Source organism: Terrapene carolina, unplaced genomic scaffold (assembly GCF_002925995.2).
Source record: "Terrapene carolina triunguis isolate 2854851 unplaced genomic scaffold, T_m_triunguis-2.0 Scaffold30, whole genome shotgun sequence".
In the NCBI taxonomy this organism is placed as follows: domain Eukaryota; kingdom Metazoa; phylum Chordata; order Testudines; family Emydidae; genus Terrapene; species Terrapene triunguis.
In genome coordinates this window covers 9,550,287-9,562,400 of record NW_020664381.1, presented here as the reverse complement: position 1 = coordinate 9,562,400, position 12,114 = coordinate 9,550,287, and the positions used below count along the sequence as shown (strand labels likewise).

The 12,114-nt window shown below is 43.1% G+C and overlaps 1 protein-coding gene across 1 annotated transcript in view; it reads right to left on the bottom strand.

The window, feature by feature from the left end:
- LOC112104509 (T-lymphoma invasion and metastasis-inducing protein 1) overlaps positions 1 to 12,114 on the bottom strand; it is a 233,305-nt gene that overhangs the window by 34,133 nt on the left and 187,058 nt on the right. Inside the window, exon 15 of the mRNA XM_029911499.1 lies at positions 7,719 to 7,943. Coding sequence (XP_029767359.1) covers positions 7,719 to 7,943 — 225 coding nt within the window. The remainder of the gene's footprint in view (positions 1 to 7,718; positions 7,944 to 12,114) is intronic.

The window sequence follows — 12,114 nt, the reverse complement described above, 5'->3', positions numbered from 1 at the left end:
TTATGGTGTTCTAACTGGAGGGGAGAATGGAGGCGTACCAGAAGTTTCCTCCTTAAGAAAATTATTCATATATGACATTCATGGATCTCACGTAAAATCTAAAGGCAACTCATTTGCTTTTCAGAAGCACCTGTATGAGCCTGGGATAAAAACTATCCCTAACAGGAATAATTTAACAGTATTCAGCGAGGCAATGAACGTCACCAGAGACAGGAAAATCTTTCCAAATCCCAAGTCAATTTGAGTGCTGCTGCACTGGAATTTTGTGCCAGACTAAACAGACACTCCAGAGAAGCTGAGTATTTGTGTCTAGATTTTAACTTTTTTCCCCATTAACTCATAACTACAAGTTCATTCAAGGTTGTCACAATCCTGCAAATCAGATGAACATGGACAGACCCTGTTGCCTGCACTGAGCCTCATTAATATCAGCAGTGTGCCGCACAGGTGCAAGGGTCCACCTGCATGAATTGGGGCTACTATTTATATGTAGTCTGTATTGTTCTTTATAGCATATGGGTTTTTACATTATATAAGTTACCTAAAGAATAATCTATCAATAAGCAATGAAACAACAACAAAGAATATCAAAGGAAGAAAAAAACATTGTGAATATCCCATGTTAGCCTTTTTGTGTGTGTGGCATTAGTAATCCAGTTTTTAACCTTTCAGCAGTCCGACAAAAAATTATGCTCTAGTTATATGCAACATGCTGGAAAAACCTATTATCTATTTCTTTGATCCCAAAGGGGATATGAGCAGCTCTCTTAAATTACTAGGTATTTTCTGTAAGATGTTTTGATTTATGTGGGTCACAGTTTTCTTCTATATAAATTAGCATTTGATAATGTTTTCAGCCTAGACCAATATTGGCACTATTGTAGCTCTCATGTTGTAAATAAGAAAACAACAGAAAGCACATACCGATTACAAAACAGATTTATGCCGTTGATATTTCTCAGCTGTATTCAGTGGGGGTTTGAGCGAAAAGATTATGGGTGACTGTTTGGGTGTTCTGATTCAGAGTGAATGGCAAGCCATTGTAGCGATTAGTGTGCTCAAAATCTCCCCTGTCAAGTCTATTTCTTTATTCTGTGGGTGTACTGAAGAGGAATTCATTATTATATCTGGAAATAGAGATGTATTTTAAGAAATTTACTAGACATATCAGAAAATTTAATTCTGCTGGCCCTTCACTGAAGTTCACAGAAAGTTAAAGTTAGTACAGTTGCTATTATGAGTGTTTTGCTAAAAAATTAAAGTTGGGCTAAGAAGGCATGTTAGGGCAGGCTTTCTCGTTCTCATTTGAAGACAATTCATACTTGACTTTGGGCCTGGGTTCAAGAGTGCCAAATCTCATCAAAACATCTCTCAAGCTTTTAGCCACAACCGGCAAAAACTTTGCAAGAACTTGCAAGATTTTCCCCATCCTGAGTTACATCTGAACCAAATTCAGAAAACGTGACCCTGCTGGTTTGGCTCCAACTTGCACCAACCTGTAGAAACCAGTACAGAGCTGAGTGACCTTTGAATTAAAATATTCAAAAATAGCAGAGAGGAGGTTCATATGGGAGGTTCCCATGGAGCCTATCTCCATTGTGCTGAAAAATCTAAGATCTCGATCTTGACAAGGTCTGGTTTAATGGGTTAAGATAGATGATAATGAAATGCATTTGTGGAAGTGTTTGGTTTCTAAGAAATTAAATCTGTGCTGAGCCTCTCATTTCTACAGTTTAGTCCACCAACTTTTATTACTTTCAGACTCCTTTACTAATATCTAGCAAAACTCTTAAATCCCCTAAAATATCCATTTAAAAAAAAGGGAAATGTGCAGAATATCATGAGTTTGGCGTGAGCAGCCTGAGTTTGTCCCCTACAATTAATTATCCATTATAAGCAGTGTGAAATGCAGCCCACAATTATGTCTCAGCCTAAGCCAACGAACAGCATGCCTTTTATAGCTATCAGGGCTTCTTTTCCTGTTACTAGTCAGACACCTCTTTAATCTACTTCCTGCAGTATAAACACTCCTACCCAATACAGACAGCAGTCTTTCACTTACATCTTAATGAACAGTCACACAATGCATATTCTGCATTGTTCTTTCACACAAAAGTCTTAGGCTGTCAAACTCAATGTCTCTTTAATAGGGTTATCTGCTGGTAGTTATACTTTGCCACTGAACTCAGTAATGTTGAATGTTCTTACAATCTCTATCTAAATACATTGCAGTTACTGTCCCCTTACTGTTGGTTCATTGCATTGTTTTATTCATATCCTGAAAATCTTTATTTAGCTATTAATGGAGCTCTATAAGGACAATGTACTAAGTTCTCTTTTGCTGTAACTGGAGACAGTCTAGGCATATACAACTTGTTAATGAAGACAGCAAAGTGGCTTCACTTTTTATGAAGGAATTAGAAAGAGAAATCCAGAAAACAGCAAAGGGGCAGCAAGGTAGCTAAGAACATGCCTCACTTTAAGCACATGAGTAATCCCATTAAGATCAACAGGACTGCTCTGATGCTTAAAAGTTGGGCATGTGCTCAAGTATCTTGCCAAACCAGGGTAACAATGACCACAAAAATAGCTGTCTTTTTAGGACTGCTTGTAAGAGATTTCGCTCTGTTGTTTGTTTTACCCGATGCATAAGAAGAGTTTGGTTTAAAAAAAATTAAATTAAAGGGAAACTGTCAAGGTCCAGGTCCAGCACAGAATTCTCATACCTACAGTAGAACCTCAAAGATACGAACACTAGAGTTACGGACTGACTGGTCAACCGGACAGCTTCAGGTTCCAGAGGGTATCAGGTAGCAGCGGAGACCAAAAAAAAAAAAAAAGGGGGGGGGGGGGGGGGGGGGAGCAAATATTTTACTGCCTCAGGGCTTCAGCCCTGGGGCTCAGGGCTTCAGCCAGGTTGGGGGTTAAGGCTGCAGTCACAGGGTGAGGGGGGTCAGGGCTCCGGGCAGGGGGTGGAAGTCAGGGCTTCTTACCCTTGGGAGCACTGGGGCTCAGGGCTTCGGCCCTGCGGGGGGTGCTGGGGGTTTGGGGCTTTAGCTATGAGGGGAGTGCTGGTTTCAGCCCTAGCATTCCCACCATAGCTAAAGCCCCAAGCCCTGGCGCACCCCCCGCCCCAGCTGAAACCGGGGTTGGAGCCGTGGGCAGCCCTGAGCCCCAGCGCCCCCCACAGGGCAAAAGCCAGGAATGAAGCTGCGGGGCTGAAGCCCCAAGCCGCAGCGCTTACCCCAGATCTAAAGCCCTGAGCCCTGGTGCTCACAAGGGTCAGAAGCAGTGGTGAGCTGTAGCTGGTTCGCACCAGTTCGCAAGAACCGGTTGCTAAATTTAGACGCCGGTGTAGAACCGGTTCCTAAAGGGGCGGGCAAACTCCGGTCCGCGGGCCACATCCGGCCTGAGGGACCGTCCTGTCTGGCCTGCTTGAGCTCCCAGCTGGGGAGGCCAAGGCTCCCCCGGCCCCTCCCCCATTACATCCCCCTCTTGCAGAGCAGCCAGAGCCCTGGGGTAGTGGCGGTGGGGCTCCGGCAGCTATTTAAAGGGCTGGGGCGGTAGAAGCAGCGGGAGCCCCGGACTTTTTAAATAGCCCCCAGAGCCCCGCAGCCCTACCCCAGGCCTCCAGCAGTGGGGCTCTGGTGTCAATTCCTGCTGGGAGCCCCAGGCCCTTTAAATTGCCCCCTGGGGAAGCCGGGCCACCCCAGTACGGCGCACCGGCTTACTTTCACCTCTGGGTAAGGGGGTGGGGCTGCAAGCTCCGGCGGCTGCGCAGCATCCTTACACAGCAGCCTGGTAAGGGGGCCAGCTGGGGCTGGGAGGAGGGGTTGGATAAGGGGTAGGAAGCGGTTGGAGGGGGTGGAGGTTATGGGGAGATGGTCAAGGAATGGGGAACGGGGAGAGGGGGTGTTGGGTAGGCGTGGGAGTCCTGGGGGTCTGTCGGGGTGGTGGATGATGGGGTTGGGGCAGTCAGGGGACAGGGAGTGGGGCGAGTTGGGTAGGGGGCGGGGTCCTGGGGGGCAGTAAGAGTGGGGGGGTCTTGGGAGGGGGTGGTCAGGGGACGGGGGGGGTTGAGGGGTTGCAGGTTCTGAGGGGGGCAGTCGGGGGCAGGACATGGGTTGGGGTCGGATGGGTGGGTGGCAGGGGGGAGACAGGCATGTGGGGCTTGTACGGTTCCCTACTGGGTCTTTGGTGGCACTTCGGCGGCGGGTCCTTCACTTGCTCCAGGTGAAGGACCTGCCGCCAAAAACCCAGAGCAAGTGAAGACCCCTCTGCTGCCGAAGTGCCGCCAAGGACCTGGTAGGGAACCGGTTCTTAGGATTTTGGGAGCTCATCACTGGTCAGAAGCCCTGACCCTGCCCAAAGCCCCAACCCTCCCTCTCCCCCCCAGCCCCATGGCAGAAATCCGTAATGTTCAGAGTTATGGACAACCTCCATTCCTGAGGTGTCAGTAACTCTGAGGTTCTACTGTAATGCTAACTAATAAGCATGGAGCCAGAAGGGGGATGATAACACCACATGCACACTCAGATGATCTGTATATCCATAATAAAGCTGTTGAGATTTTACAGAAAAAAAAGGTAATTTTTAAGTGGGTCCCGGAGCTTTACAGTCTAAAAACTGAAGTGTTAACAATGCTGCTTTCTAACTGGTTAAAAAGCAGTACAACTGGATACATGAAGGGTTTCGGAAGACTGAAGAACAAAAATTCTAAACACAGCTGGCAGACACAGACCAAATCACCAGAAACTTCCTTTGAAATTGTATGTTCACAACGTTTAACATCATAAGGGTTGTAACAGTAATAGTGATCTGTTCCTCTGGCTCTTCACTTCTTTACCTGGTCCCTGCCTAATGGGCAAAATCTTCAGATTATCATCCTGTAAGTCCTATTGAAACTTTAAGATCATGTAAAGAACCAGTAAAGGTATTTTAAACATGCTACATGACACCTCAAATTAGAAGTCTGCCTCACAAAAATAGCCCAGACAAAACTAAGGTCACTGTTACTCTTAACTTGCTCTGAAATCCAAATTTACTTGCTCTGGGGCATCAGCAAGAGAAGAAGACAGAAAGAAAAAAAATGGAGATTCTTATAATGCAGTGAACAGTTTGTTTGTTTTTACAACATATGAATCTTTCAGATCCTAGGGTAACTGGCTCTGGTTTTCCTGCTCGCAGAGTGACAAATCACAGACTGCTCAGGAACACTTAACTGGTTCATAAATGGAAAATGAATGTATTCATTCAAAATAGTGATATACCTGTTTTACCCCCTATACCACATGAAGTGATCTGTAAGGCTCTTGGTTGTCCCTGTATTTTGCATAGTGTGTCCTATGTCTTCTGATGCTGTAATCTCATACAAAACAAGAATATTTAGAGCCTCACTCCCAAAATCTAGTACATGAAGAAGTAGCTCACATATCTACACATGGAGGCCATATGGTTTCACTATGCAGAAGAGAAATAGGGAATGCCTCAAGAAATTATGGATAAAAAATAACCTTTAGGGCATCTTACTAACCTAGTGGCAATGCTCTATGCTGAGTTTTGGGAGACCTACCTCTGGATTTCTAGTCCCCATTCTCTCACTCCCTGGACTGGATGAAGTTGTGTGTTGTAGACTAGAGGCAAGACACTATCCTTGGGGAAGGGAGAGGGCCTTGAGTGGTCGTTTTAGCTAATTATGGGGAAAATGTTGAGGGTCTCCAGAGAGAGTCCTAGCATATAAAGTGCTTCTCAAACAAAATTATAATGGCTGTGCTGGGGGAATAGAAGATTAAAACCTGGGAGAAAATTAAAAGGTGAGAGGAGGAAATCTTTGTGGTTTTGTAACAGGCACATATTTTCCCCTGAGAGGTTCTATGTGCCTCTTCTTCACCTTGCTATACATCAAAATCTTAGTAGTCAGCCTAATTAATCACAAAAGAAACAAGAGTGGCTAAGAGCCAGTGGGTCCAATGGGGTTTAAATTGCTGAAATTTTGGTTTGGTTTTCTATTAACCCCCTCCTCCAAACATACACCAGTAAAAAAATATCCAATATCAACATTTTTAAAGGCTTCCTAAAAGGATCAGATTCTAAAATATTGACCCAATAAACAGAATTATCTACCAAAGCTCCTTTGGTAAAAGTTCCATCCCACACTCTCTGCATGACATGCAGCAAATTGCTCCAGTAAAGTATAGCGTCTAAAGCCACATAAACATAATGTTCCAGCCAGATCCTGAGCCCAATAATGTTAAACTCCCGTGTTAGGTGGATTTTCTTTTAGCTCAGTACAGAAATATAAGTGTACAGGCTATAAGTAAAGCATGTGATAGAAACCACTGAGCTGATTTATCCAGCCAGCAAAGCTGGCAGTAATCAGCTAGGATACAAATAAATAGGTCAATGGGTATTTCACACTTGATTGCTTTGGACAAGAAGTCACAGAGCTGAAACCAAAAATCTGAGACACAGCTACAATCCCAGATATAATAATAAAATGTACCTCTATTTAACTTACATTTCAATCCAGTTTCAGATAGTAAAAACCAAATAATGCACAGGGGCTAGAAGAATAAGAGCTTTGGAAGAACCTTTTATACTTTCTTCCACTGATGTCTAAAGAGATGGAAAGTGATGGAGGAGCTCTAAATGCTTGCCTCCAAACCTCAACCTTTGAAGTAGGTCCCAAACCCTATTCCCGCTTTAATCTAAAATCTTCCCAATTAGAATGTGTGTGTTGTTCAGTTTTAAACATTTTTAACACCATGCTTTAGATGCATATGGCAATTGCAAGCACTTTAACAAGGTAAAATTGTGTTACTGAAACTTCTGTAAGCACCTCTGAACCATCTGCTGAAATGCTATTTTATTGCTTCCTCCAATTTAAATTGAGATATTCCTACTCTTCCTTCAGCAACAGTGAAATAAAGGGAAAACCATACTCACCTCCCCAATTTTCCTGCTATGGGGAAAAAATTCTGACAACAAGGTTCTAGCCTTCCCTATGACCTATAAGCCCTGCACTGGAAGGGTAGTAACTTACTCAAACTGGGATCAAGATGCTCTTACCTCAAGAAAGAAAATTAAGTGATTTTATATGTGTAAGGGTGACATCTTGTGGCCAAATATCAAAATCCCAGGTATGGAGTTTACGATTATTCCCACCTCATCCTCACAACTGCTTTTTAAAAGCAATCATTCAACTACTATTGATGCCTGTTCGTGTTCTATCTGCTAGCTAACAATTTCGAACATGGTCAGTTTTTAGGAGCCTTCTTTCATGTTTGCCTTCTTCAGAGCAGGAAAAGGAGAAAAAAGAAAATAAAAAACCACTCAATTTTATGTTATTCTGACCACATTTTTAAATGAACTTCTGAAAAAATAGATGAAACAAATAAACACACTTAAGAGTGTCTTTTGTTTTGGGGTATTTACATATTTAAAAAGCCAAACAAAAACTCACACATTTCTCTGACCAAATATCTACAAAATCACTACCTAGCCAGGGAATTTGTGGTTGCAATTTAGTGTAACCACAGGTCACATCATAAATTCCCAAGCTCCTGTTGATAATCTAACCACAATGTTTAGGGCTTGATTCTCATCTCACACAGGTGTAAATCAGGAGTAACTCCACTGTGGTCAATGGAGTTACACTGATGTATGTTGGAACCAAAGTGAACCCATTTTATGTTAATTTCCTCAAAGGACATTGTTACCTTGGTTACTGCCGCTATACATCAGTGCACTGTCACTCAAGTCAGACAGGTTTTCCATGCGACGTGGGGGTGGTTGCATTAACTTCTGCCCCCGCTCTATCTCAGGATAAGTACGCACTGTAAGGCACAGTGAAGGCTGAACAAGGGCATCTTTCAGCATGGTTGAATCCAGGTCTTCAGCTCCTCTTTTGTTAATCTCAACAATTTCATCACCAGCTTTAAGGCCTGCAGAACAGAAAGTAACAGGTAAGTATCATACAGTAAGTTTCTGTTGCCCATGTACCCCAAAGACCTCAGTCTGTTTATTTATGAAGTGCTAGTAACTGTGATGTCTAGACATGACATAAACATTTATGATTCCAAACATGCAGAAACTTGATGGATGCTGATTTTTGTGAAGAGATCTATTTTAGGGTTTTCTATAGCATCCCATCACCATAGTATCATTGTGCTTGCTGTCACCATGTGGTACATTTACAGTGTATTCACTGTGTTCCACCTTACACCCTTTGTGAGTGAAGAAATAAACTTTTCTTTACATCATTTTCTAGGAGAAAAACCATGCACAGCATTTACAGAACACACTGCTTATAAACAGACTCAGACTTCTAAAGCTTTCCAGATTATTGGTGAAGAAAGTAGTAGTGTGGGATGAATTCGAACAGGAATCTACTTTCCTGCTTCACATTGACCTGGGGGTTAGAATGAGAGAAAATGGATCATAGAAATAAGACACTAATTAATTCCTCAAGACTAAAAACATTTTTAACTTTAAAGTAAATTGTCCCAAGAAAGTCAAACTTCCAAGTTTCAAGACATCACAATTCTCATCATTAACTGGAGTCATTTAGCAGAGAGTGTCTGTTAGAAAATGTTTAGGGCAAGATTGTGGCTTTACATTAGTGGCTGCATTGCAGGGGTGGGTAGGAGGAGAAGCCATGTAACGGTGGCCCTTCTCTGCTGGTCAGTGCACAGGAAGGGATGGGAGAGATGCCCAATCATGACCCCACCCTTTCATGCAGACTAGCACCATAATTCATCTTAGATCAGGGGATCTCATCTTTTTCAATACCAGGACTCCCCTCCCCCTCCATTTAGCTGGGATGGCACCTCCCCTTTAGCAATATGGAAAGAGCAAGATGGCCACGACCCCTTGCACTGAGACCTCCTCTTCTAGATTTCTAGCACTCTGGTATTGTGTAGGAGGACTCCACCTGGACTCTGCAGAAGGGTTCTTGTGCTCCTGCCCTTCCTTGCCCACCAAAGATGAGCCACCGTCTAACCCTCAGTATTTACAAACCAGTGAGTATAATACAGAAAAGGGAGAGGAGGAGGATTACTAGCCAAAAACCTTAGGGTGAGAACTAGGGAAGTACTAGGCAGGTGTGATAAGGCTCATAGTCAAATGGGAAAAAAACAGGGATTTGGGGCATTTCCCCAGTTCTGCCTTTTCTAGCGTCTCCGTTTCCATTTTTGCAGTAGCAAAAGTCATTTTATGACGGAAAACTGCTTTTTCCAATAGATAGACACCGGGAAGATTTACTGGTTGGTTTGAGCATTGTGTTGTCTCTTCCCATCAACTATTCACAGCTCTCCTATCTGGCAGAACTGGAGTGCCTTGTGTTCTCATGGTGCAATCCCTGCGATAAAAGTCATCTGAACACGTGTGACTGAATCGCTGACACTCTCTTTATAAAGCAGGATTAGCTATATCGTTTATTTAATTTTCTTCACACTGACGAATGCTTTATTGAAAGAGGCAAGTCATTACGATGGCTAAGGAAAAGAGGCAATGTCCCTAACTGAAACAGAATTGGATTTAGGACTTTATTTTGCCTCCTCCCTGGTCCTGAAAACATATGATATCCTATCACATAAATCCTCTAACGCTAAATTTATTGCTTGGAAATTTATTCATGGTATTTATCCAATTTTGTGCACTAGCTGTAGTCCCAGTGTCTAAGGGAAATAAGAATCTGGAGAGAAAACAGCTGGCTCCAACTCAGCCCAGGAAAGACAAAGGTGGTGATGATAGACAAACGGAAGCATTTTGAAGATCCAGCAGAGAATGTGACCTCACTCTGAACAGGCGGATTGTACATCCTGGCAGCCAGCTGCATGCTGGACCAGCTTTCATTATCAGGGGGGCCTCCAGGGTCAATCCAGGCTGAAGCACGTCACAGTGATCTGTTCTGGAGGTACTGAGTGCATTGATTAATGTAGCTAGGCTAGGACACTGCAATATGCTGTACCTTGGACTGGCCCTGGAGGCCACCTGAAAAAGAAAGCTAGTTCAACACACCACTACCTGTTTGGCATCTCATGCAGACCGACTTGAGCACATCACAATAAATAATATTCTGCACTGGCTGCCTAGCCAGCACTGGGCTGATTTCAAGATCCTGGTCCTTATCTTCATACCCCTAGCCAGGCTCCATCCTGTTCATCTGCAAAATCACCTCTTGCTCCACACCCCAATGTGTCAGCTGCACTTGAAAGGGGTGCTCAGGCTGACGGACAGCGGAAATTGCAGGGTCAGAGGACAAGCTGTTCTTGGTGGAAGCTGTTTAAGCACAGAGTTCTCTCTATAGGAGATCATGCAGACCCTGAGTCTTGCCATCATGAGGGCAGGATGCAAGACTCAGCTCTTTCAGCAAGACTTCCCCTAAGAATTGCATTGTGAATCCAGCTGCATCCTCCAGGAAATAAGCTGCCCAGATTTGATTCTGCTTAAGTAAGTGGCTTTACATTTGGTGAAATGGGGAGGGATGTCAGAGGAGGCTGTGGGAGCTTTGTTCTTCTTTAGGGGGGAAAAAAAAAAGATACTTCTCAGGGTTCGTCTACACTGCAGCTGCGAGTGTGCTTCCCAACTCAGGTATGCAGCGCACTAAAAATAGCAGAGTAGCCAGGGGTAGCACAGGCAGCGGTTTGGGCTAGCTGCCCACATATGTACCCAGGGAGTCCAGGTGGTTTTGTATTCGGGTGGCTAGCCCAAGCTGCCGCCTGTGCTGTTTTTAGCATGGTAGCTCAAGCAAAGCTAGAGTGTGTTTGTCTACCTGAGCTGGGAAGCACACCCCAGATGCAATGTAGATGTGCCCTAAACATATATAATTGTGCCCAGATACTGTAGTGCTGGGCACCATATAGCTATAAGAACAATGCTGGTCCAAAAGTTGCAAACTTCAAAATTTATTGATTAAAACGGGGAAAAAATTGTCAATAAAAATTCTCATCATTTGACCAGCCCTAATAATATTCACCACTTCCCCACCCTTCGCCATTATTTTTTGCATGATAAAACTTATACTTGCACTGACTCATTTGCAAAACTAACAGCAGAATAAAATGAAACAAATGAGAATAGCTTCAAAATAAATGGACTGCAAAATCATAGTCTAAACAAGAACAAAACAGGTCAAGCATTTAGCATTATTCCGTTTTCTTTTCTGCTAACTAATGCCCTGTCACAGTGTTAACACATTAACATGTGTGTGACCATAAATGCTGCAATTGAGGCTTTATAGACTCTTTCTAACCTTGGTTCTTGTCAGATGGGATGAAATATCATTATTTTATAAAGATAATCAAGTATCTTAGAATTTGTATTATGTATTTAAGGGACATCATCAATTTGAAATATTAAACATGCTTCTCTCTGAATTTCTTTACCTATTATTACTTTGAGTATACTTAAGATTACTGTAATTGAAAGAGTAGAGAGCAAACGTTTTTTCCAATTTGTTAACTCACTATACAAAGTCCTATCATCTGTACAAACTGAGAAATACAGTCACTATTTCTCTCTCAGTTATAGGTATCTTACGTTTTACTTACTATAATAGTAGGTAAAAAAAATGTTCACACAGAAGTGTGATTTTTTCTAAAGTTGACCCTGTTCTTTTGAAAAGACCAATTTCCTATTGACAACTTAGTTTAGCATTCCAAATCCATAGTAGGCATGCACCCAGTTTTCTTTGTTTGCTTGTTTTTTGTCTAGAATCTTGCTCAAATATCTTGTAAAATTCAGGAAACTGCACTTGATATTTCCAGAATTTCCAAGCTGAAGGAGGACTGTCCAGACCTCCCTTCCCTATCCCTTTATATTTGCCTTGACTCACCACAGAACCCCAGAGCCTTTTGTTTGCCTACCTATGCGCCTGCATTGTGTAAGGAGAAATATTAAAGGATTTTGCAGGAAACTTCATACACTCTGGCCAGAAAGATGGTGGCCGTTCATATGGGAAGAGAGTGGGGAGTGGAAAGTGACAGGAAAAAAGAGTGGAGGATCATCATGATTCTGAAAGAGATGTAGAGTCCTCCAAAAACACTACTGAAATCCTCTTAGCTGATTACACCCTTGGGTCAGTTCTCTGGCCTAGTCAGCTCTGTTACATCC